Genomic DNA, 23,555 nt, shown 5'->3' with positions numbered 1-23,555 from the left:
CCATTTGGTGCATCACTTTTCTATTTGTGCAGAGTGGTGTGTTAAGGGAAAGAAGATTTGTAAACTAATGATTCATAGCCTTGGTATTAAAGCAAGTTCTTGCAAATCAAACATTCATGAATTGAAGAATTACTCTTTTAGAGAAGCAAGCAGAGGTGCGACCAGGAAGATCATCCTCATAGCTTGGGTAATGTTTAGACCTCAGTCAACTTTACCTAAAATGCTAACTGTTAGGTCTTTGTCAAGTTGCAGTTTGTAGGAGCTTGCTCTACACAAACTGGCTGTCGTGTTGTAATACTGAAAGGGAGAAGGGGATGAAGCTGTCTCTCTTTTGTCTGGGGGAGCCTGGGATCAGAGGGCACAGCCTCAGAATAGAAGGACGACCCTTTAGAATGGAAATGAGGAGGAACTTCTTTAGCCAGAGGGTGGTGAATCTGTGGTTTAGATTGGCAGAGACGGTTGTGGAGCCCAAGTCATTGGGTTGATAGGTTCTTCGCTAGTAAGGGCGTCAAAGGCTATAGGGAGAAGATAAGAGAATGAGATTGAGAGGGAAAATAAATCAGCCATAATGGAACGGCGGAGCAGAGTCAATGGGCCAAATAATCCAATTCTGCTTCAATGTCTTGTGGTCTACTACATTCCTATGAACACCACCTTGTTCTCCACACCAGCTTTAGTCTGACGAGTCTCTGCCTCATTCTCTCTGAGGTCGAACTACACATCCAGAGGGGTAGTGTGCTCACCTCCAGGTGAAAGGACAGTCAGGGGGACACTAAATGTACTCAGACAGAAAGAACTGGGGCATTGTGCACTCCTCTGGTAACCTCACCAACTACAGGTAGGGCACGACTGTAGCAGAGAAGAGAATATCGCCTGGCTTGGAGAATTATAGTTGCAAAGGGAGACACAGGCTCGGTTTAGATTGCTCTTTTCAGGACAAAAGGAGAGTATGCGGCTCTGGATAGAGTAGGAAGGAAGATGTTTGAGAGGCATGGCACACTGGTACCAGTCTTGAAGCTCTCCAGAGACCTGGGTTCAGTTCTGTCTCTGTTGCATCTTTGTGCGGGTTCCTATGACAAAGTGGGTTTATTCCGGATGCCCCGGTGTCCTCCCGCATCCAAGGGAGCTGTGGGTGGGCAGGTTCGTGGTGTGGGTGAGTGCAGGCGGAGCGTGGTGATGAAGTGCTTGCTGACTGGCATGGGCTTGACAAAGTTGTTTCTGTGCCGTGTGACTCTTTGACTTAATATGTAGACAGTATGGATTCAAAGCAATTGATTAGAGGGGACCCAGGAAGTTTGTTATACCCAAGTGGTCTGGAAAACACCGCTGAACTATACTTGGAATGAAGGAATGAGAAACTGTGGACTCAAAACTGGGAACAAGGACAAAATTGGCTAGCATGGGCATGATGGGCCAAAAGGACTCTTGCTGTGCTGCAATTTTTTTGCAGCCCTGTGGCCATCCTGGTCTCCCAACGTCTTATGCTGAATCTCACCCTGTGATTTAGACAACGCCAGGAATGCTGCTGGAAAACCTGGACGCCTACCTGCGTCTGGCTCCTCCACCCTGCAGCTGACGTCGGAGTCACACGGGCTGCTGTCCTCTGCTGACTGGAAGGCGCCAATGATTTCGTTGAAGTAATTGAAGTATTGCCTGGGCTCCAGGTTGGATTTTTCACAAGTGTATTCGGATTCATCCACGTAATCCTGCATCAAAACAACAAGATAGTTAATTAGACCCCCAGAGTGTCTGGATACAAACTTGATTATATAGAACTCCATTAGACCAAAGACAGAGGAACAGAATTAGTCCATTTGGCCCATCGAGTCTGTTCCGCCATTCCATCATGGCTGAATTATTATTTCTCTCAACCCCATTCTCCTGCCTTCTTCTCATAACCCTCGATGCTCTGACTAGTCACTTCAAATGTACCCAATGCCTTGGCCTCCACAGCCACCTGTGGCAATGGATTCAACAGATTCACCACCCGCTGGCTGAAGAAATTCCTCCTCATCTCTGTCCTAAAGGGATGTCCTTGTGTCTGAGACTCTGCCCTCTGGTCCGAGGCTCCCCCACTATTGGAATCACCTCTTCAGGTCCACTCTATCTCAGCCATTCGATATTTGGTAGGTTTCAATGAGAACCCCTCATTCTTTTAAACTCCATCAAATGCTCCTCATACTGCGATCCTCTCATTCCCAGGGTCGTTACTTGTGAACCTTCTCTGCACTCTCTCTAGTGCTTGCACATCATCTCTTAAACAATGGAACCAAAACTTGTCACAATACTCCAAGTGTCTTCTGAGTAATGGCTCAAAAAGCTACAGTATTACCTCTTTGCTTTTATATTCTAGTCCTCTGAAATGAATGTCACCATTGCCAAGGCATTGGGAATACTAACACAGGGTACCTTTCACTGGAGAAAGACATCACCCAACCCACACTTTCAAGGAATCTATAACTCATGTATTCAGTATTTTATATATACACATTGTTTGTATTCTTTTGCACATTGTCTGTTTGTCAGCCTTTGGTGTAGTTTTTAATTGATTCTATTATATTTCTGTTCTACTGTAAATGCCTGCAAGAAAATGAACCTCAAGGTGGCATGTGGTGATATATATGTACTTTGATAATAAATTTACTTTGAACTTTGAACACTGCATCAAAAGTCACAACACATGATCTGCACAGCTCTTCAAAGGTACATGTATACACGGGTAACTCCAGTCTCACTGGCAGAGGGTGGTGGATTTTTCGTAGAAAATGTCTACATTGCGATATTTCATATTGCGAAGATGCACCCATCAAGAAATGTGAGTTGACAAAGTATAACTTTTGTGTAGTCATGGTTACAATGTTCACATAAATTTTAGAGAAAATTTAAATTTGGCATCCCACATTATCAGATAGTACTTCTGTGAATTCTATTAGGACAAATTTTCATTTCCTGAACACCATTTCCCCTGGCAACCCCACTCAAACAGCTAACATTTGTGAAATTATACGATGAATCAATTATTTACAGAGATGCTTTTTTTGCCAGAATTTAAAATGAAAACATTTAAAATTTAATTATGAATTCTTAATCATCAACCACAAAAAGCTCAACACATAAAATCTCCATATTATTCCTCCAAATAATTTTCAAGCACAACTATCTCACATCTGGTATTACAATTTTTAATGTTGCTTGAAGATGTTTCCAAGCATCAGTAAGATATGGGCTAATAAAACTCCATTTATAGATGCACAGTAGGGAATATCCTGACTAGCTGTATCATGTCCTGGATAAGGAAGTGGAGGGATGGGTTAGTAAATTTGCTGATGACACAAAGGTTGGGGGTGTTGTGGCTAGTGGGGAGGGCTGTCAGAGGTTACAATGGGACATTGATAGGATGCAAAACTGGGCTGAGAAGTGGCAGATGAAGTTCAACCCAGATAGGTGTGAAGTGGTTCATTTTGGTAGGTCAAATATGATGATAGAATATAGCATTAATGGTAAGACTCTTAGCAGTCTGGAGGATCAGAGAGATTTTGGGGTCCAAGTCCATAGGACACTCAGAACTGCTACGCAGGTTGACTCTGTGGTTAAGAAGGCATACAATGCATTGGCCTTCATCAATTGTAGGTTTGAGTTTACGAGCCGAGAGGTAATGTTGCAGCTATATAGGACCCTGGTCGGACCCCACTTGGAGTACTGGGCTCAGTTCTGGTCACCTCACTACAGGAAGGACGTGGAAACCATAGAAAGGGTGCAGAGGAGATTTATAAGAATGTTGCCTGGATTGGGGAGCATGCCTTATGAGAATAGGTTGAGTGAACTTGGCCTTTTCTCCTTGGAGCGACAGAGGATGAGAGGTGACCTGATAGAGGTGTTCAAGATGATGAGAGGCATTGATCGTGTGGACAGTCAGAGGCTTTTCCCCAGGGCTGAAATAGCTAGCACGAGAGGAGCTAGCTAGTTAAGGTGCTTGGAAGAAGGTACAGGGGAGATGTCAGGGGTAAGTCTTTTACTCAGAGAGTGGTGAGTGCGTGGAATGGGCTGCTGGCGATGGTGGTACAGGTGGATACGATAGGGTTTTTTAAGAGACTCCTGGATGGCTACATGGAGCTTAGAAAAATAGCGGGCTATGGGTAAAGCCTAGGTAGTTCTAAGTTAGGGACATGTTCGGCACATCTTTGTGGGCCGAAGGGCCTGTATTGTGCTGTATGTTTTCTAGGTTTCTATGTTTCTGTGACCTGGTATATAAACACCAATGGCCAAGAATGGAAAAGCCTATAAAAGGTGATGGATACAACCAAGTCCGTCACAGGAAAACCCTTTGCCACCTTTCAGCACATCTGCGATAATCAGTGCCACAAGAAAGCAGTGCCCATCACAAAACCCCACCATCCAGACCATGCCACTTTTAGTACCTCCTGTACCTAATAAAGTGACCATTGAATGCATGTCTGTTTCAAGGTTCAACATATTGTGCATTCAGAGATGGTCTTCCGCACACCACTCTTGTAGCACGCGGGTATTTGGAGTTACTGCCACCTTCCTGTCAGCTTGAACCAGTCTGGCCATTCTCCTTTCAGCTCTCTCATTAACAAAGCGTTTTCACCCATAGAACTGCCACTCACTTGATGTTTTTTGTTTCTCGCACCAGTCCCTGTAAACTCTACAGGCTGTTATGCATGAAAATCCCAGGAGGTCAGCAGTTTCTGAGATACTCAAACCACCCCATCTGGCACCAACGATCATTCCATGATCAAAGTTGCTCAGATCACATTTCTTCCCCATTCTGATGTTTGGTCTGAATAACAACTGAATCTCATGACCATGTCTGCATGCTCTTATGCACTGAGTTACTGCCACATGATTGGCTGATGAGATGAGTTGTGATGAGCAGGTGTGTGATTGAATGTTTATAAGATTAGCTTATACGTATGCACATAAAGTGACGTCACGTGCAGAAGTATCTCAACATAAGGTGACTGCCCACACAGAGTGGACATTAGGTACCTTACCTTTCCATCTTCAGACAGACAGTTGTGAATACCATTCAGAATCCGGTGGAGCTTCTCAATAATTAAATAATTTGATGAGTTCTTGGCAAACTTATCTGAAAGGCTGTCTAAGCTGAAGGACATTTCGGGTACTGTTAGATGCAGCCAACATGTATCTGTCTGCAAGGGGGAATAAATGAACAAATTAACCAACAGTAAGGCAACATCATGGAAGAGATGTTCAGAGAGCTGAGCTGAGATGGAATTGACCAGGGCTCCCGGGTATCATCGCAGCTCTATAAAACTCCAGTTAGTTCACACTTGGAATATTGTGCTCGGTTCTGGTCACCTCATTACAGGAAAGATGTGGGCGCATTAGAGAGGGTGCAGAGGAGATTTACCAGGATGCTGCCTGGATTAGACAGCATTTCTGACGGGGATAGGTTAAGTGAGCTAGGGTTTTTCTCTTTGGAGTAAAAAAGATGAGGGGTGACTTGTTAGAGGTACACAAAGTGAGAAGAGACATAAATCGAGTGGATAGCCAAGGACCTTTTTCCCAGGGAGGAAATGATTAATACCAGGAGACATAATTTTAAGGTGACTGGAGGAAAATATAGGGTGATGTCAGAGTGATTTTTTTTCTCACAGAATGGTGAGTGCATGGAACGTTCTGCCAGGGGTGGTGGCAGAGACAGATATATTAGGGACATTAAGAAACCCTTTGATAGGCATTTGGATGATAGAGAAACAAATGGCTATGTAGGAGGGAAGGGTTAGATTGACCGTGGAGTAGGTTAAAAGGTTGGCACAACATTGTGGGCCAAAGAGTTTGTACTGTGCTGTAGTGTTCTACATTCTATGTCCTAATATATAGAAACCAGGTAATGATATAGAAGTTAAATCAATCCTGTAAGTGGCACTCTCATTAGGAGTTTGAGAGTACTTGGTATGTTAGCAAAGACTCTTATAAAGTTTGACAGATGTTGAATGGAGAGTATTCTGACCGGTTGCTTCTCAGCCTGGTAGGAGGCTCTAATGCTCAAAATCGTAAGAGGCTGCAGAGGGTTGCAGGCTCAGCCAGATCCATCACGGGCACAAACACTGAGGACGACTTAAAGAGGTGGTGCCTCCTGAGGCATCAACTGCTAAGGAGCCTCATCATCTAGGACATGTCCTCTATTCATCACTACTATTAAGGAGGAGGTACAGGAGCCTGAAGACCCACACTCAATGATTCAGGAACAGCTTCTTTCCCTCTGCCATCAGACTTCTGAACTGTCTATGATTCTCTCTATTCCTATTTTTTTTTCCACTACTTATATTTTTGCTGGAAAGGGAGGTGCTGCCATACTAATGGGGCTTGTGGGATCTTGCTGTGTGCATTTTTGCTAGCGTACTTGCATACATCCTGCATGGAAAGTGTGCCATTGGATGCGAGGTATTCTGGTTGAGAAGGGTGAAATAGAAACACAATTTCCTTTTGATCCTCGGCCATTTTTATCGGTGCACTGAAAGCATTCTGTCTCGATGCATAATGGCTGGCGATGGCACACGACCACAAGAAACTTCAGAGCATTGTGGACACAGCTCTGCACATCACAGAAACCACCGTCCCCTCTATGGACCCCACCTATACGTCTTCCTTCCTTGGTAAAGCAGCCAGCAACATCAAAGTCCCATCCCACCCCAAACATTCTCCCCTCTCCCTCCTCCATTTGGTCAGAAGATACAAAAGCCTGAAAGCACATTCCACCAGGCTCAAGAACAGTTTCTATCCCACTGTAATCAGACTCTTAACAGACTTCTTGTACGCTCAGCTGGACTATCTACTGTGCCGTGATATAATCATGCACTTTATAGTTTACCTGCACTGTACTTCTTCAGCAGCCTTTACACTTTATTCTGCATTGTCAGGGCTTTTATCTTATCCTAGCTCAATGCACCGGTAATGATCTGATCTGAATGAACGTATGAAAGACAAGTTTTTCACTGAATCTCGGTACACGTGACAACAATAAACCAATACCATTCTCAACTGGGTGTGGTTTTAAATACATGAAATAAAAATAGGATTGGATCACATGGTCCCTCCTGACTCTCTACCATTTGGTAGAATCCTGGTTGATCTTGACAACTACCTCACTCTTCTTCAGTGAGCTAAAAGAATAACAACAAAGAAGCTGGAGAAACTCAGCGGGTCAGGCAGCGTCCGTGGGGGGGAAATGTACAGTCAACATTCTGGGTTGAGACACTTCATCTGGACTTAAAGGTGAAGGGGTTGTGGCCAGTTTAAAGGGGTGAGGTGAAAGGTGGACCAGGTGAGGAAATGTGGAGGGGGGAGAAATGGAAGTAGTGATGGAGGCTGGAGGTGAGAGATGTGGTTGATGAAGTGCTGCAGATGATGGAATCTGATGGGAGAGGAAGATGGAGCATGAAACCAAATAAGAGAGTTGGGGAGAACATACAGAAACAATGGGAGGAGGTGGGCAGATGGAGTGGACAAAGGAGAAGAAAGATAGAGTGAAGAGTGGGTCAGGATGGACTGTGTGTACCAGGTGGAGAGGGCAGGATGCCTGAACTTGGAGAACTCAATATTCATACTCTCTGGTTGTAGAATATGAGGCCTCTAGTTTCAGCCTGGCAGTAGAGTAGATTGAGGACAGCCAGGCTGGTGTGGAAATGTGGAGCAGAATTGAAATGACTGGCAGCCAGGAACTCCAGACAACCATGGCGGAGAGTGTGCAGGTACCCCGATAATGAGATCGGTAAAAAACTTTAGGAACTCACTAAACGCCCCAGAACGTGAAGGGTCTGTACGGTGATGTAGGGTTGTGTTCCAAGTTGCAATTCCCATGTTCTATGTTCACTAACTCTATTCACTTGGTAGAGAGCAACGCCAAAGATTTTAATTTCTGGTGAGCGTGCTGTTCAGAGTCATCTTGCATTCCTTCAGGTTCAACCTTAAAAGCTGCCCTGTTTCTTCCAGCTTTCCTGCATTGTTGGCAACTCTCTGCTGTCACGAGACCTGCGACAAGTAACTTGGCAAACCTCGGCATGCCGAAGAACCTGCCAAAAGTGGGGAGCGGTGACCCACGGAACCGGGATCCCGATCCGGCACGAACAATGGGTGTGTGAGCTACGGAAACATCACTGGAGAATGGAGACACACCACAGTTTTCACATTCCCTGGCTTTTAGAACATAGTACATAGAACATAGACCAGTACAGCACAGGAACTGTACAGGCCCTGGGATCCACAATGTGGTGCTGAACAAAGTAAATGTCTAACTAGACTAATCCCTCTGCATACACAATGGCCATATCCTTCCAATTCCCACATACTCTTGTGCCTATATAAACATCTCTTAAAAATCTCCAATACATCTGCCTCTACCATCACTCAAGGCAATGCATTCCAGGTATCCACCACTCCTTTGAACAAAAGGTGCAGTTTAAGCTTACCTTCGCTGTTTCGAAATTCAAAAGGAGGCGTACAAAATGAGAAGAGGCACAGATTGAGTGGATGGACAGAGACTTTTGCTCAGGGCAAAAAATAGCTAATACAAGGGGGGGGGGGGTCATTTTAAGGTGATTGGAGGAAAGTATAGCGGGGATGTCAGGGGTAGTTTTCTTTATGCAGAGAGTGGTGGGTACATGGAATGCTCTGCCGGGGGTGGTGCTACAATCAGATACATTAGCAACATTTAAGGAACTCTTAGATAGGCACACAGATTATAGAACAATGGAGGGCTGTGTAAGAGGGAGAGTTTGATTGATCCTATAGTAGGTTAAAAGGTTTGCATAACATTGTTGACTGAATGGTCTATACTAAACATAGAAAACCTACAGCACTATACAGGCCCTTCGGCCCACAATGCTGTGCTGAATATGTACTTATTTTAGAAATTACCCATAGCCCTCTATTTTTCTGAGCTCCATGTACCTATCCAGGAGTCTCTTAAAAGACCCTATCCACCACCTTCACCGGCAGCCCAGTCCATGCACTCCTCACTCTCTGCGTAAAAAAAACTTACCCCTGTCATCTTGTCTGTACCTACTTCCAAGCACCTTAAGTCTGTACTGTGCTGTACTGCTTTATGTTCTATGTTCAAGGGCAGTTAGTGGAATGGGGAAGGCAAGTTCATGAAGAAAATAGAAGCAGGAGTAGGCCACTTGGACCCTCAAGCCTGGCCTGCCACTCAATATGATCATAGGCTGTTCTGCCCCAGGCCTCAGCTCCTCTCTGTACTGGTCACGCAGCCCTCAATCCCTCAAAACACATCTCCTTCCTCCTTGGGTGCCCACAGTGACTCAGCTTCTGCTGCTGTCTGCAGTCCCGAATACCAAAGATTCACCACCCTCTGCAAGATCTGGAGACGGCAACAAGGAAAATGATCTATGTAGTACAGTGCAGCATAGGAACAGGCCCTTCAGCCCACTATGTCTGTGCTGTACACAATGCTGGATCTGCTTGTGCATAATCTACATCCCTCTATTCCCCGCATGTTCATGTATCTATTTAACAGCCTCTTAAACATCATGATCGTCTCTGCTTCCACAACCACTCCTGGTAGCCTATTCCAAGTGTTGTAATGTGAGTGTAAGTTAATACTGATTGGGAGCTGTTGGTAACAAGAGGTGGGCTCCGGGGTTGGCGGGGTTTCTTACTTCCAGTGTGCATTGTATATAGTTCCACCACCCATGCTGCACAAGGTATCTGAAAGCCTCTGTATTGTAAATATCATTTGCTGTCCCAGATAAAGATGTTCTTTTGGCTATGAACTTGCTGAGTGGTCCTTTTGTAAAGTAGAAGTTCCCACACCAGGCACTCATCATGCTGTGTAAAATACTTGCTCTGTACACTTCTCCAAGGTTGAACTTCCTCCTGTTGGGATGAAGGCATACCCTCTAGAACCTGACATCTCTACTCTGGGGAAAAAAGATTCTGATTATCTACCCTATCTCTGCCTCTTATAATTTTATAAACTATCCTGTCTCACCTCAGCCTCTGCCACTCCAAAGGGAAAAAAAAACATAAGTCTTCCCAACCTCTCCTTATAGTTCATACTCTCTAATCCAGGCAGCATCCTGGTAAACCTCTTCTGCATCCTCTCGTAAGCCTCCACATCCTGTAATGGGGTGACCAGAACAACACACAATACAGTCGGCCCTCCTTATCCACAAATTCCGCATGCGCGAATTCAATCAACCGTGAATCGCGAAAACCCAGAAGTGCTCTTCCAGCGCTTGTTGTTCGAGCATGTACAGACTTTTTTTCTTGTCATTATTCCCTAAATAATTCATTATAACAACTAGTTTACATATCATTTACATTGTATTAGTTATTATAAGTAATCTAGAGATGATTTAAAGTATACGGGAGGATGTGCATGGGTTATCGTGGATCAAGATAAAAAAAAATCGTAAGTTCTCTTACTAAGTAAGTCCGAACAGGTACTTTCGGTATTATTTAGCGTCAGTTAATCAAACGTTTGTCTTAATATATAGTATATATTTTACCTTTATATGCATATAAAACGCTTAAGAAAGTATGTTTCAACGCTGGGCTCGGGAACAGAAGTTCCCAAGTTTGATCCAGTGACAGACCGCTCCGAGTGCGCTCTCCACCGTGCTGTGTTGATGTGGAGGATCGAAAACCCCAAAACCCAATAATTAAACCATTGTGTTGCTTAGTAATAATTGTAGCTTTCATCAGGGCAGCACCTTTCTCACTTTATCCTTTAAAGTTGTTCTGGTCGTTGACCGACGTAGTCTAACGCTTTTCCAATGACCGATGGCGTTTCACTTCTTTCCGATTGCTTTATTATTTCCACTTTATTTTCAATCGTGATCGTGATTATTTTCGTGAACAGAAACACTGCGGATACAGAGCTCTACCACCGGGTCCTCATGTCCACCGCACTGAGACAGGTTAAATAAGGTCTGGGGTTCCGCTGGGTCCTAAGGTCCACCACATTGAGACCCAGTTTGAATAAGGCACTTGAACATCCGCGTTTTTTGGTATCCGCGAGGGGTCCCAGAACCAATCCCACGCGGATAAGGAGGGCTGACTGTACTCCAAATGCAGCCTAAACAAAGTTTTATATAGCTGCAATAAGACTTCCTGACTTACACTTGGTACACGCCCTTTTCCAGTTGTTCTCCAAAGAAAGTTGGAACCTTAGCCTTTACTTCACAAAGGAATCAGTATGCCAGAACTAATTGGTGCCAAGGCTAGTTTTGTGTTTTAAACTAACTCAAGGCCAGAATTTTCTGAAATTCTAAGCCAACTACACTCTCTTTAGTGAGTCTTCAGAATCAGAAATATCCATGTGATGTGGAATAATGAGAACCTCTATATGAATTTCTCCAGTGCGTGGGGCATAAATAATAGGGGAATTGGAGACCATTAATGGTGCTTTATCTTGTTAATTCAAACTCTTTCAATGATGAGTAATGAAAGCATCTGAGAGGGACTCTTTGATTGGACAACGAGATCGGAGGGGTAGTCATGTGACAGAAGCACCATAGGTGGCTCAGAGAGAGCTAGACTGGGGTCACCATTATGTGACGTTGCCATGGTAACTGTTTAGTTGTCATGCAACCAATGGTATACTTTAACGAGAACTAAAACACTTTAGCATTGATTAGAAAAGAACAGATATACAAGATTATGCAAGATTAGGGAGGTCATATTTAACTATACAAAACATTTGTTAGGCCACAGCTAACAAGTTTAGGTCACACTATAGGAAGGGTGTAGAAGATGTTTACATAGATATTACCAAACCTTGAGAATGGTAACCAGGAAGGTCTGGATTATTTTCTTTGGGAGAGCAGAAGTTGAGGAGAGATTTAATCGAGTTGTTTAACATTGTACTGAGACTTTCAGTGTGAATTTCTTGAGCACCTTCATCCTGTCTGCTGAAACAGGTGGGATTTCCTGGCTGCCCTCAATTTAATTCTACTTCCCATTCCCATTCAGACATCCCAGCCCATATCCTCCTCTATTGCACTCACAAGATTGGAGGAGGAACATCTCATATCTCATCTGGGTAGCCTCCAACCTGAAAGTACAAACATTGAATTTTCTAACCTCTTGGAATTTCTCTCCTCTCCCCCTTCTCTCTTTTCATTTCCTCATTCTGATTCCCATCTTACCCCTTCTCCTCTCCTCACCTGCATCATTTCCATGGATGATACCTGACCTGTTGAGTTCCTCCAGCATTTTGTGTGTGTGTTGCCCTGAATTTCCAGCGTTTGCAGGAGCTTGTGTTTATTAGTTTATTATTGTCAAGGTATGCCTTGCAGATGGATCCTTCCAAACATTAGTACAATGAGATGGCACAAAAAGGAAAAGCAATAACACTGCAGAATAGAGTGTTACGGTTACACAGAAAGGGCAGTGCAGGTGGACAATGACTGAGAGATCAAAAGTTCGCCTTTGTTGTACAGGAGGTCTTTTCAATAGCCTTATAACAGTGAGGCAGAAGCTGTCCTTGAGCCCGGTGGTATGTGCTTTCAGGATTTTCTATCCTCTGCTCACTGGAAGCTGGGGAAGAAGAGAGAATGTCTGGGTTGTTGGGGTCTTTGATCATGTTGGCTGCTTTCTCAAGGAAGCCAGTTGTGTAAAAGATCTGAAGGAGGGATTGACGGTGTGCGGGATGGACTGGGCTGCTCTCAGAACTCACTGCACTTTCTTGAGGTCTTGGCCAGGGCACTTGCCGTACCAAGCGGTGATGCATCTGGAGAGCATGGCTTCTGTGGTGCACTTATAAAAATTAGTGAGTGTCAACGGCTCACGCTGAGTGTCCTTAACTTTCTGAGGAAGTAGGGGCACTGGTGTGCTTGTTTTGGCCATAACCCTGTGTGGTTGGACCAAAGATGTGGAGGATATATTTGGCTTGGCAGAGGGGATAATAACCAGACATAGGTGGGGTATAGCAGTGGGGCCATGAAATTAAAATATTTGGTAGAGGTACAAGAAAAGACCTGAGGGAAAAACTTGCCCAGCGAATGCTGGGGTGTCAAGCACATTGCCTCAATGGGCGGTGGATGTTTACTTTATGATAATAATAACAAATTTCTCAAGCTATTTTCAAAGTTAACTTCCCTTGAAGTTAAGTAGAAAAGAAACTTACTAAAGTCAACAGGTAAAATGTTTACATACCACATTAGGGACTTTAGAAATATATCTTATCTGGATTTTGTAATCACTTGGCAAGTTCCCAACCTAAAAGAAAAATAAAGAAAAACTTAAGTGACAGATAAATAAACCTGACATTCTGCAAAGAACAAAATAGAGCTTCAATCATAAACATAAGAGATTCTGCAGATGCTGGAAAGTCAGAGCAACACACAAAAAATGCTGGAGGAACTCAGCAAGTCAGGTCGCATCGATGCAAATGAATAAACAGCCGATGTTTTGGGCCAAGATTCATCTTCAGGACTGGAAAGGAAGGGGGCAGATGCCAGAATAGAAGTGGGGGGAGGGGTGGAGGGAAGGAAGACTTGCTAGAAGAAGTTGGGTGAAGCCAGGTGGGTGGGAAAGGTAAGAATGTGAAGGAATCTGTTGGGAGAGGAGAGAGTAACTTGGGAGAAGGGGAAGGAGGAGGTGATAGGCAGGTGAGTACAAGAGGTGAGAGGCCTGGGTGGGGAATGGAAGATGAGGGAAGGAGGAGGGAATTTTTTTTTACCAGAAGGATAAATTGATGTTCATGCTTCAGATTGGAGGAGTCTGTGGACTGATACGTTGGAACAGGAACGGGGATGGGGATGGGTATTATAACGGTCGGCATATTTGTATATTTACACTTGCCACTGCGTACATTGAGCACAGTTACAAGGAGCTCTGCTGCAAGGAATGTTAAAATCCTCCACCAGCCAGGCCATGCTCTTCTACCACTGGCCAGGAGGAACAGGAGCCTTAAGACACACACATCATGTTCAGGAACAATTATTACACTACAACCATCAGGCTCCTGAACTGGTGTGGGTAACTTCACTCAACACTGGACTAATTCCCCAACCTATGGACTCACTTTCAAGGCTCTGCAATTCATGTTCTCAGTATTATTTTATTTGTACAAATTGTACATTGGTTGTTTGTCAGTCTTTATGTATAGTATTCAGAAATTCCTTTGTATTTCTTAATTTTTCTGTAAATGCCTGCAAGAAAATGAATCTCAAGATGGTATATGGTAACATAAGCATTTTGATAATAAATTTATTTTGGCTTTTGACTATGTATGCAATTAAGTACTAAATGCATGACGTGGCATTGGACCTGGATATGGGACTGAGAATTACCTCAGCAGATAAGAAGCTCTGGCAGAAATAGGATTGTACTTGAATAAATCTTAAAGGGAGGGACAGTCCTTCACTGTACGGTTGATATGGAGTCTACTTATAAAAGACAAAGGATTCGACCCCAATGCAATCTTGGAGCCTGTGCCCAATCTGGAAAGGCCTTGTGCAATATTTGGTGCTTTCCTCCCAGCTGATCCTCTTGCATGTGTCTAGTTCGGGCACTGTCTCCACTGGAGGAGAAAGGTGTGATCAGTCCTCCATCCCGAGACCCTGACTACTTCCAGCAGCAGTTTCAGATCCAAAGTTCAAAGTAAATTTATTTTCAAAGTGCGTATATGTTACCATATACAACCCTGAGATTTATTTTCTTGTGGGCATTCATAATAGAGTCAATGAAAAAACACAAGCAAAGACTGCAAATAACCAGTGGAGATCCAGCCACAAGAAGATGTCATATACACTCCTAATTCCACGCATCTAACATGCAGGCCTTGCTCTGCTGGAGGAACTCAGCGGGTCACTTGGCATCTGTGAGTGCAGGAGGATAGTGCAAAGGAGGCAGTATTATAAAGAGGAGGAGGAGAAGGGGAGTGAAGGTACCAGCCATCACACCTTTTAACACTAAGACCTGATACAGCGTCTCGACCCTAAACATTGACCATCCTCCTTTGCCTCCACAGATGCTGCCTGCAAAGGGGTCTGGGATTGCAGATTCATAATTCCTTGAAAGTGGTGTAAGGGGATAGGGCTGTAAAGACAACTTTTGGCATACTTGCCTTCATAAATCAAAATACTAAGTACAGGATTTGGGAAGTTATGTTGAAGTTGTGAAGGATGTTGCTGTGGTCTAATTGGGAGCACAGTCACCAACATACAGGATAGTATGTTCAATCTTATCAATAAGATTGAAAGATTGCAGAGAAAATTGACAAGGAAGTTGCCAAGGCTACAGGACCAGAGTGGAAAGGGGAGGGTTGAATAGGTTAGGACTTTATTCCCTGGGGTGTGGGAGGCTGAGGGGAAATATAAGGGTATGCAAAATAATGAGGGCTATAGTTCGGGTAAATGCAAGTTGGCTGCTTCCACTGAGGTTGGATGAGACTAGAATTAAAGGTCATAGGTTAAGGGTGCAAGTTGGAGTGGTGAATGCGTGGAGTGAGCCGCCAGTGGAAATGATGGATGTGGGTTTGATTTCAACATGTAAGAGAGGTTTGGGTAAGTACATGGATGGAAAGGTGTGGTCAATGGTATTAGGCAGATTAACAGTTCAGCATGGAATGGATGGGCTGAAGGGCCTGTTTCTGTGCTTTAATGCTCTATGACTATGACTCTTTTCCTCCACACTACACTGTTAGTGTTGACAGTAGGGCTTCCAGAGGCAGGTTTTGAATGAAGACTAAAAACTTCCACAAATACTTCTGCATGGATCTGCTTGGGTCGCGGTTTGTCAGGGTTTGTCAGAAACTCAGGACTTGCTTCTGTGGTGTAACTCACTGAGATCCCTCAGCAGTTTGCAGCTCACTCCAGGTTCCAGGCTACCGTGCACAGCTCTGCAGGAGACACTGCGGGATCAGCCCACTACACTGGGGACGGACGGTAGACCCCACCCCAGCAAAGAAATGCTGTTTTTTGATGTGAAGGATATTCCCCAGACCAATGCATTTCCCTTTAAGAGGGACAACTGCTTAAAATGCACACAGCTAAGGTCAGCGGGAAGATATTTACATGTAAAAAGGAACACCGCTAACTCACAGCACGTCAGTCACGGACACCAGGCAGAACAGCGCACTGACCTGAATTACTGGTACTCTCTCTCTCTCCTAATCCACTAAATATTTCCAACAAATTAATTTGGATGACAGAGATTTTCTTTACTGTTGACTGCTTATTTCGTTCACAAATTATATTTCCGATTTCTTGTACTATTCTATCACTTTGAGGCTTAGTTTTACAAGCTAGAGAAACAGGCCCTTCTGCCCACTGAGTCTGTGCTAACCATCAAGCATGCACTCACTCAAATTCCCTTATATTTTCCCTAAATTGCTCTCCCGGATTCTCCCGCTTACCTACACACACAAGGGGGTCACTCCTTTACATTTTAAACAAACCAGGATGGGCTTGAAAACTCTGGGTGCAATGGACCACTTAAAAAGGGAAGTTAAGGTCTGCCCCGAGCCTGATTGGCTCATCAGGCCGGTGCTTATGCTGATTTCCGTGGCGTGAAGCAACTGAGAGTACAAGACTCCTCCCACACCCCCCCCCCCCCCCCCCGCAGATAGGACGTCAGTCTATTGCAACTTGAAAAGGAGTTAAAGGCAATTTTGTTTTGTATCCTGTGGCCCTAAATTACCCAGCACCACAGAAAATAAGAGAAAAGAGAGGCTGTTGATGCTGGAATTTGGAGCAAGACAGAAAAAGAAAACAAACTCCAGGAGAAACTCAACGGGTCACTCAGCATCCGTGGAGGTGGAGAGATGGTTGGCTTTCAAGTTGAGACCTTACATCAGTTCCAGTTCATGTAAAGGCTCTGGACCTGTACTCACTACAATTTGGAAGAAGGAGGGAGGATCTTTTTGAAACCTATTGAATGCTGAAAAACCTAGATAGAGTGGACATGGACAGGATGTTTCTTATACTGGGCGAGTCTAGGACCAGAGGCCACAGCCTCAAAATAGAAGGTTGGTCCTTTAGAAAAGAGGTGAGGAGGAATTTCATTAGCCAGAGGGTGGTGTTCATTGTCACAGGCTGCTGTGGAGGCCAAGTCACTGGGTATACTTCAAGCAGATTTTGATAGGTTCTTGATTAGTCAGGGCATCAAAGATGGAATTATGACATTGTAGCCTTTAGTGAGACTTGGTTGCAAGAGGGGAAGGACTGGTAGCTCAGTATTCTAGGGTTCCATTGTTTTAGACAAGATTGAGCAGGGGGGATTAAAGGGGGAGGGGTGGCAATACCAGTCAGGGAAAATGTCACAGCAGTGCTCAGTCAGGATGGACCCGAGAGCTTGTCTAGTGAGGCTTTATAGGTAGAATTAAGGAATAAAAAGGTATGACCATGTTAATGGGATTACATCGTAGACTACACAACAATCCACAGGATTTAGAGGAGCAAATTTGTAGAGAGACTGTAGACTGTTGCAAGAAACATAAGGTTGTGATAGTAGGTGATGTTAACTTTCCACATATTGACTGGGTCTCCCATATTGTAAAGTGGCTGGATGGGAAAGTGTTTGTCAAATGTGTTCAGAAATGTTTCCTTAATCAGTACATAAAAGTCCCAATGAGAGAGTGTGAGACTAGATCTTCCATAAGGGAATGAGACAGGGCAGGAGGTGGAAGTTTGTGTAGGGGAACACTTTGCATTTTGTGATAATGATACCATTAGTTTCAAGGTAATTATGGAAAAGTACAGGTCTAGTCCTCAGGTTGAGATTCTAAATTGGAGAAAGGACAAAGTTGATGGTATCAGAAAGGATCTGGCAAGTGTGGATTAGGACAGGTTGTTTTCTGGCAAAGGTGTAGTTTGTAAATGGGAGGACTTCAAAAGTGAAATTTTGAGAGTACAGAATTTGTATGTTCCTGTCAGAATAAGGAGCAAAGTTAACAGGCTTAGGGAACCTTGGTTTTCGAGAGATATTGAGGCTCTGGTTAAGGAAAAGGAGGAGATGTGTTGCAGGTACAAGCAGGTAGGAACAAATGAGGTACTTGAGGAGTATAAGAAATGCATGAGAATACTTAAGGAAATCAGGAGGGCGAAAAGAAGGCTGAGGTTGTTCTAGCAGACAAATGTATTAAGAGCAAAACGATAGCAAGGGACAGCAATGGTTTTCCAGATGATTGGAGTGTTAATCTATGCGTGGAGCCGAAAGGGATGGGGAAAATGTGAAATGGATCTTTTTGCATCTGAATTTACTGTGGAGATGGATACAAAGTCTATACAAGCGAGGCAAAGCAGCAACAAGGTCATGGACCCCATACAAATTACAGAGGAGGAGGTATTTGCTGTCTTGAGGCCCATTTGGATGGATAAATCCCTGACAAGGTGCTCTCTCGGACCCTGTGGGAGCCTAGTGTAAAAACTGCTGGGACCCTAGCAGGGATATTTCAAACAGCCTTAGCCACGGGTGAGGTGCCGGAGGACTGGGGCTGGCTAATGTTGTCCCGTTGTTTAAGAAAAGCCCTAAGAATAAACCAGGAAATTGTAGGCCAGAGAGCCGCACACCAATAGTGGCACCTGGATGGTATTCTAAGGAACTGAATATACAAGTAACAACACACACACACAAAATGCTGGTAGAACACAGTAGGCCAGGCAGCATCTATAGAGAGGGACGCTGTCGATGTTTCGGGCCGAGACCCTTCGTCAGGACTAACTGAAAGGAAAGATAGTAAGAGATTTGAAAGTAATGGGGGGAAGGGGAAATGTGAAATGATACGAGAAGACCGGAGGGGGTGGGATGAAGCTAAGAGCTGGAAAGCTGATTGGTGAAAGTGATACAGAGCTGGAGAAGGGAAAGGATCATGGGACGGGAGGCCTCAGGAGAAAGAAAGGAGGCGGGGGGGGGGGAGCACCAGAGGGAGATGGAGAACAGGCAAACAACTAAATGTGTCAGGGATGGGGTAAGAAGGGGAGGAGTGGCATTAACGGAAATTAGAGAAGTCAATGTTCATGCCATCAGGTTGAAGGCTACCCAGCCGGTATATAAGGTGTTGTGCCTCCAACCTGAGTTCAGATTCATTTTCACAGTAGAGGAGGCCATGGATAGACATATCAGAATGGGAATGGGACATAGAATTAAAATGTGTTGCCACTGGGAGATCCTGCTTTTTCTGGCAGACCAAGCGTAGGTGTTCTGCGAAACGGTCTCCTGGTCTGCGTCGGGTCTCACCAGTATATAAAAGGCCACACCGGGAGCACCGGACGCAGTATGCCACACCAGCCGACTCACAGGTGAAGTGTCGCCTCACCTGGAAGGACTGTCTGGGGCCCTGAATGGTGGTGAGGGAGGAAGTGTAAGAGCAGGTGTAGCACTTGTTCCGTTTACAAGGATAAGTTCCAGGAGGGAGATCGGTGGGAAGGGATGGGGGGAAACGAGTGGACAAGGGAGTCATGTAGGGAGCGATCTCTGCGAAAAGCAGAAAGGGGGGGAGAGGGAAAAATGTGTTTGGTAGTGGGATCCAGTTGAAGGTGGCGGAAGTTACGGAGAATTATATGTTGGACCTGGAGGCTGGTGGGGTGGTAGGTAAGGAGAAGGGGAACCCTATCCCGAGTGGGGTGGCAGGTAGATGGGGTGAGGGCAGATGTGAGGGAAATGGGAGAAATGCATTTGAGAGCAGAGTTGATGATGGAAGAAGGGAAGCCCCTTTGTTTAAAAAAGGAAAACATCTCCTTCGTCCTGAAATGAAAAGCCTCATCCTGAGAGCAAATGCAGCGGAGACGGAGGAATTGTGAGAAGGGGTTAACATTTTTGCAAGAGACAGGGTGGGAAGAGGAATAGTTCAGATAGCTGTGAGAGTCTGTAGGCCTATAGTAGATATCAGTAGATATGCCGTCTCCAGAGATGGAGACAGAAAGATCAAGAAAGGGGAGGGAGGTGTCGGAAATGGACCAGATAAATTTGAGGGCAGGGTGAAAGTTGGAGGCAAAGAAAATGAAGTCGACGAGCTCAGCACGCGTGCAAGAGGCAGCGCCAATGCAGTCATCGATGTAGCGAAGGAAAAGAGGGGGATGGATACCGGTATAGACTTGGAACGTGGACTGTTCCACAAAGCCAACAAAAAGGCAGGCATAACTGGGACCCATACGGGTGCCCATGGCTACACCCTTGGTTTGGAGGAAGTGGGAGGAGCCAAAGGAGAAATTATTGAGAGTAAGAACTAATTCCGCTAGACGGAGGAGAGTGGTCGTAGAGGGGAATTGGTTAGGTCTGGAATCCAAAAAAAACCCGAAGAGCTTCGAGACCATCTCGGTGGGGGATGGAGGTATATAGGGACTGGATGTCCATGGTGAAAACAAGACGGAGGGGGCCAGGGAACTTAAAATCATTGAAAAAATTCAAAGCATGAGAAGTGTCACGAACATAGGTGGGAAGAGATTGAACAAGGGGGGATAAGACAGTGTCAAGGTATGCAGAAATGAGTTCAGTGGGGCAGGAGCAAGCTGAGACAATGGGTCTATCTGGACAGGCAGGTTTGTGGATCTTGGGTAGGAAGTAGAAACGGGAAGTGCGGGGTGTGGGAACTATGAGGTTTGTGGCAGTGGATGGGAGATCCCCAGAGCTAATAAGGTTGGTGATGGTATACAAACCTCATAGTTCCCACACCCCGCCCTTCCCGTTGCTACTTCCTACCCAAGATCCACAAGCCTGCCTGTCCAGGTAGACCCATTGTCTCAGCTTGCTCCTGCAGTATGGAGTAGAAAGGAGGGATCTGGGAATGCAATCCGTAATCCCTTGAAAGTGGTGTTACAGGTAGATAGGGTCATAAAGAGAGCTTTTGACACATTGACCTTCATAAATCAATGTATTGAGTACAGGAGATGGGATATTATGTTGAAATTGTATAAGACTTTAGCGAAGCCTCATTCGGAGTACTGCGTGTAGATTTGGTCAATTACTTACAAAAAAAGATGTAAAATAAGATTGCAAGAGTGCAAAGAAAATTTTAGAAGGATGTATCCAGGACTTGAGGTCCTGAGTTATTGGGTAATGTTGAATAGGTTAGGATTTTATTCTACAGAACACAGAAGATTGAGGGGAGATTTGTTAGAGTTACACAAATTTATGAGGGCTATGGACAGTATGTTCCTTAAGGTTGTCATAGCTGGGGGTAGTAGTGGGGAAGAGCTCCCACTACCTATTCAATGTTCCCAATGGCATGCGTCTCGAATAGCCTCTGTCGACTCTGTTCAACTCCTGGGCTCCACATGTGGCTTATGAAGCCCAGTGGAACTGTTTCTACTGACAGGAGAAGGGGCAAAGGTGGGTTACCGGTGCTTTAAAACCAGTCGCTTCAGGCAGATGGGGCTCATGAGATATGGTTGGCAGCTCACGCAGGTGAAGGACAACTCTGATCTCAAACCTTTGCTGCCTTTGCGGCTCGACCACTCATGGAGGAGGTTTCAGGAGAAAACCCTGAAGAAAAATCTGGGGCTGGAATCCCTAAGGCACTCCTACATTGAGTTCAGTCCTGACTAGACACACTGCAGTTCCAAAACTATTCCTGTCGTTCCTTCGGATTCACCAGCTGTGTGGAGAAGGGGAGCATGCTACATGGACAACAGCTTGTGTATCTCCATATTGTATTGCCCTGGCTCGTGTATCTCCATATCGTATTGCCCAGGCTCATGTATCTCCATATCGTATTGCCCTGGCTCGTGTATCTCCATATCGTATTGCCCTGGCTCGTGTATCTCCATACTGTATTGCCCTGGCTCGTGTATCTCCATATAGTATTGCTCTGGCTCGTGTATCTCCATAATCGTATTGCCCTGGCTCGTGTATCTCCATACTGTATTGCTCTGGCTCGTGTATCTCCATAATCGTATTGTCCTGGCTCGTGTATCTCCATACTGTATTGCTCTGGCTCGTGTATCTCCATATCGTATTGCCCAGGCTCGTGTATCTCCATATCGTATTGCCCTGGCTCGCGTATCTCCATATCGTATTGCCCTGGCTCGTGTATCTCCATACTGTATTGCTCTGGCTCGTGTATCTCCATATCGTATTGCCCTGGCTCATGTATCTCCATACTGTATTGCTCTGGCTTGTGTATCTCCATATCGTATTGCCCTGGCTCGTGTATCTCCATAATCGTATTGCCCTGGCTCGTGTATCTCCATATCGTATTGCTCTGGCTCGTGTATCTCCATATCGTATTGCCCTGGCTCGTGTATCTCCATAATCGTATTGCCCTGGCTCGTGTATCTCCATACTGTATTGCTCTGGCTCGTGTATCTCCATATCGTATTGCCCTGGCTCGTGTATCTCCATAATCGTATTGCCCTGGCTCGTGTATCTCCATATCGTATTGCCCTGGCCTGATTCCCTTAACACGGTCTGGAACATACTCAGAGACAGACTCCTCAACAGTTTTGAGTCTAGAATTCCATATTCACTGCACTCTTGGTTGACCTTGACCAATGGAGGGCCTCAAGTGGATAGGTTTAATGCAAGAAGGCTTTTCCCTCTCAGGTCAGGTAAGACTACAACTAGAGGGCATGGGTTAAAAGTGAAAGGTAAAATGTTTAAGGGGAACGTGAGGGAGAATATCTTCACTCAGAGGGCGGTGAGACTGTGGAACTAGCTGCCAGCACAAGTGGTGGATGTGAGGTTGATTTCAACACTTTAGGGAAATTTGGAATAGGTATGTGGATGGGGAGGGGTATGGAGGACTGTGGTTGGGGTGCTGCTGGTCAGTGGGACTAGGCAGATTAATGGTTGGCACAGACTAGGTGGGCTGAAGGGCCTGTTTCTGTGTGTGGTGTCCTATGACAAAGGTTATGAAGAGAATGCAGGAGTGTAGGGTTGAGATGGATAATAAATCAGTCATGATGGATTGGTGGACCAGACGATTACTAAACGTCCTAATTCTGTTACTATGTCTTGTGGTTCACCTGAAGCATCTGCCATGCTGCTGAGTTCGTACCTCAGCTTGTTTAAGCATCACACAGAATAAGACTGTCTGTTCATCTCATTGTTGTGTGTGGGATCTTACTACGTAGAACTGGACAGAGTGCAGGTCCGTTGGTTATTATACTATTTTGAAGGTTGTGTGATTGAGCCTCTTTATTACGTTTACCTGCACACCTGCTCGTTAATGCAAATATCTAATCAGCCAATCATGCGGCAGCAACTCAATGCACAAAAGCATGCCGACATGGTCAAGAGTTTCAGTTGTTGTTTAGGCCAAACATTCGGATGGGGAAGAAATGGAATCTAAGTGACTTTGACTATGGAATGATTGTTGGTGCCAGACAGGGTGCTTTGAGTATGTTAGAAACTGCTGATCACCTGGGATTTTCATGCACAACAGTCTTTAGAGTTTACAAAGAATGGCATGACTACAAAATAACATCCCATGAGTGGCAGTCTGTGGGCAAAAATGCCTTGTTAATGAGAGGGTCAGAGTAGAATGGCCAGACTAGTTTAAGCTGACAGGAAGGCAATAGTAACTCAAATATCCATGCATTCCAACAGCGGTGTGCAGAAGAGCATCTCTGAATGCAGAACGTGTCGAACCTTGAAGTGGATGG

At 44.9% G+C, this 23,555-nt stretch overlaps 1 protein-coding gene across 3 annotated transcripts in view; it reads right to left on the bottom strand.

Moving 5' to 3' along the window:
* Positions 1-23,555, bottom strand: part of kitlga (kit ligand a) — a 142,221-nt gene that overhangs the window by 70,376 nt on the left and 48,290 nt on the right. For all 3 annotated transcript variants that reach the window (XM_059977650.1, XM_059977653.1, XM_059977651.1), the window contains 3 exons: positions 13,165-13,227; positions 5,016-5,174; positions 1,547-1,706 (listed from right to left, as the gene is read on the bottom strand). In XM_059977650.1, coding sequence (XP_059833633.1) covers positions 1,547-1,706; positions 5,016-5,174; positions 13,165-13,227 — 382 coding nt within the window. The remainder of the gene's footprint in view (positions 1-1,546; positions 1,707-5,015; positions 5,175-13,164; positions 13,228-23,555) is intronic.

Source organism: Hypanus sabinus, chromosome 8 (genome assembly GCF_030144855.1).
Source record: "Hypanus sabinus isolate sHypSab1 chromosome 8, sHypSab1.hap1, whole genome shotgun sequence".
NCBI lineage: Eukaryota > Metazoa > Chordata > Chondrichthyes > Myliobatiformes > Dasyatidae > Hypanus > Hypanus sabinus.
Note: the sequence above shows the minus strand (reverse complement) of the source record. Positions and strands in the feature narration are given on the sequence as shown.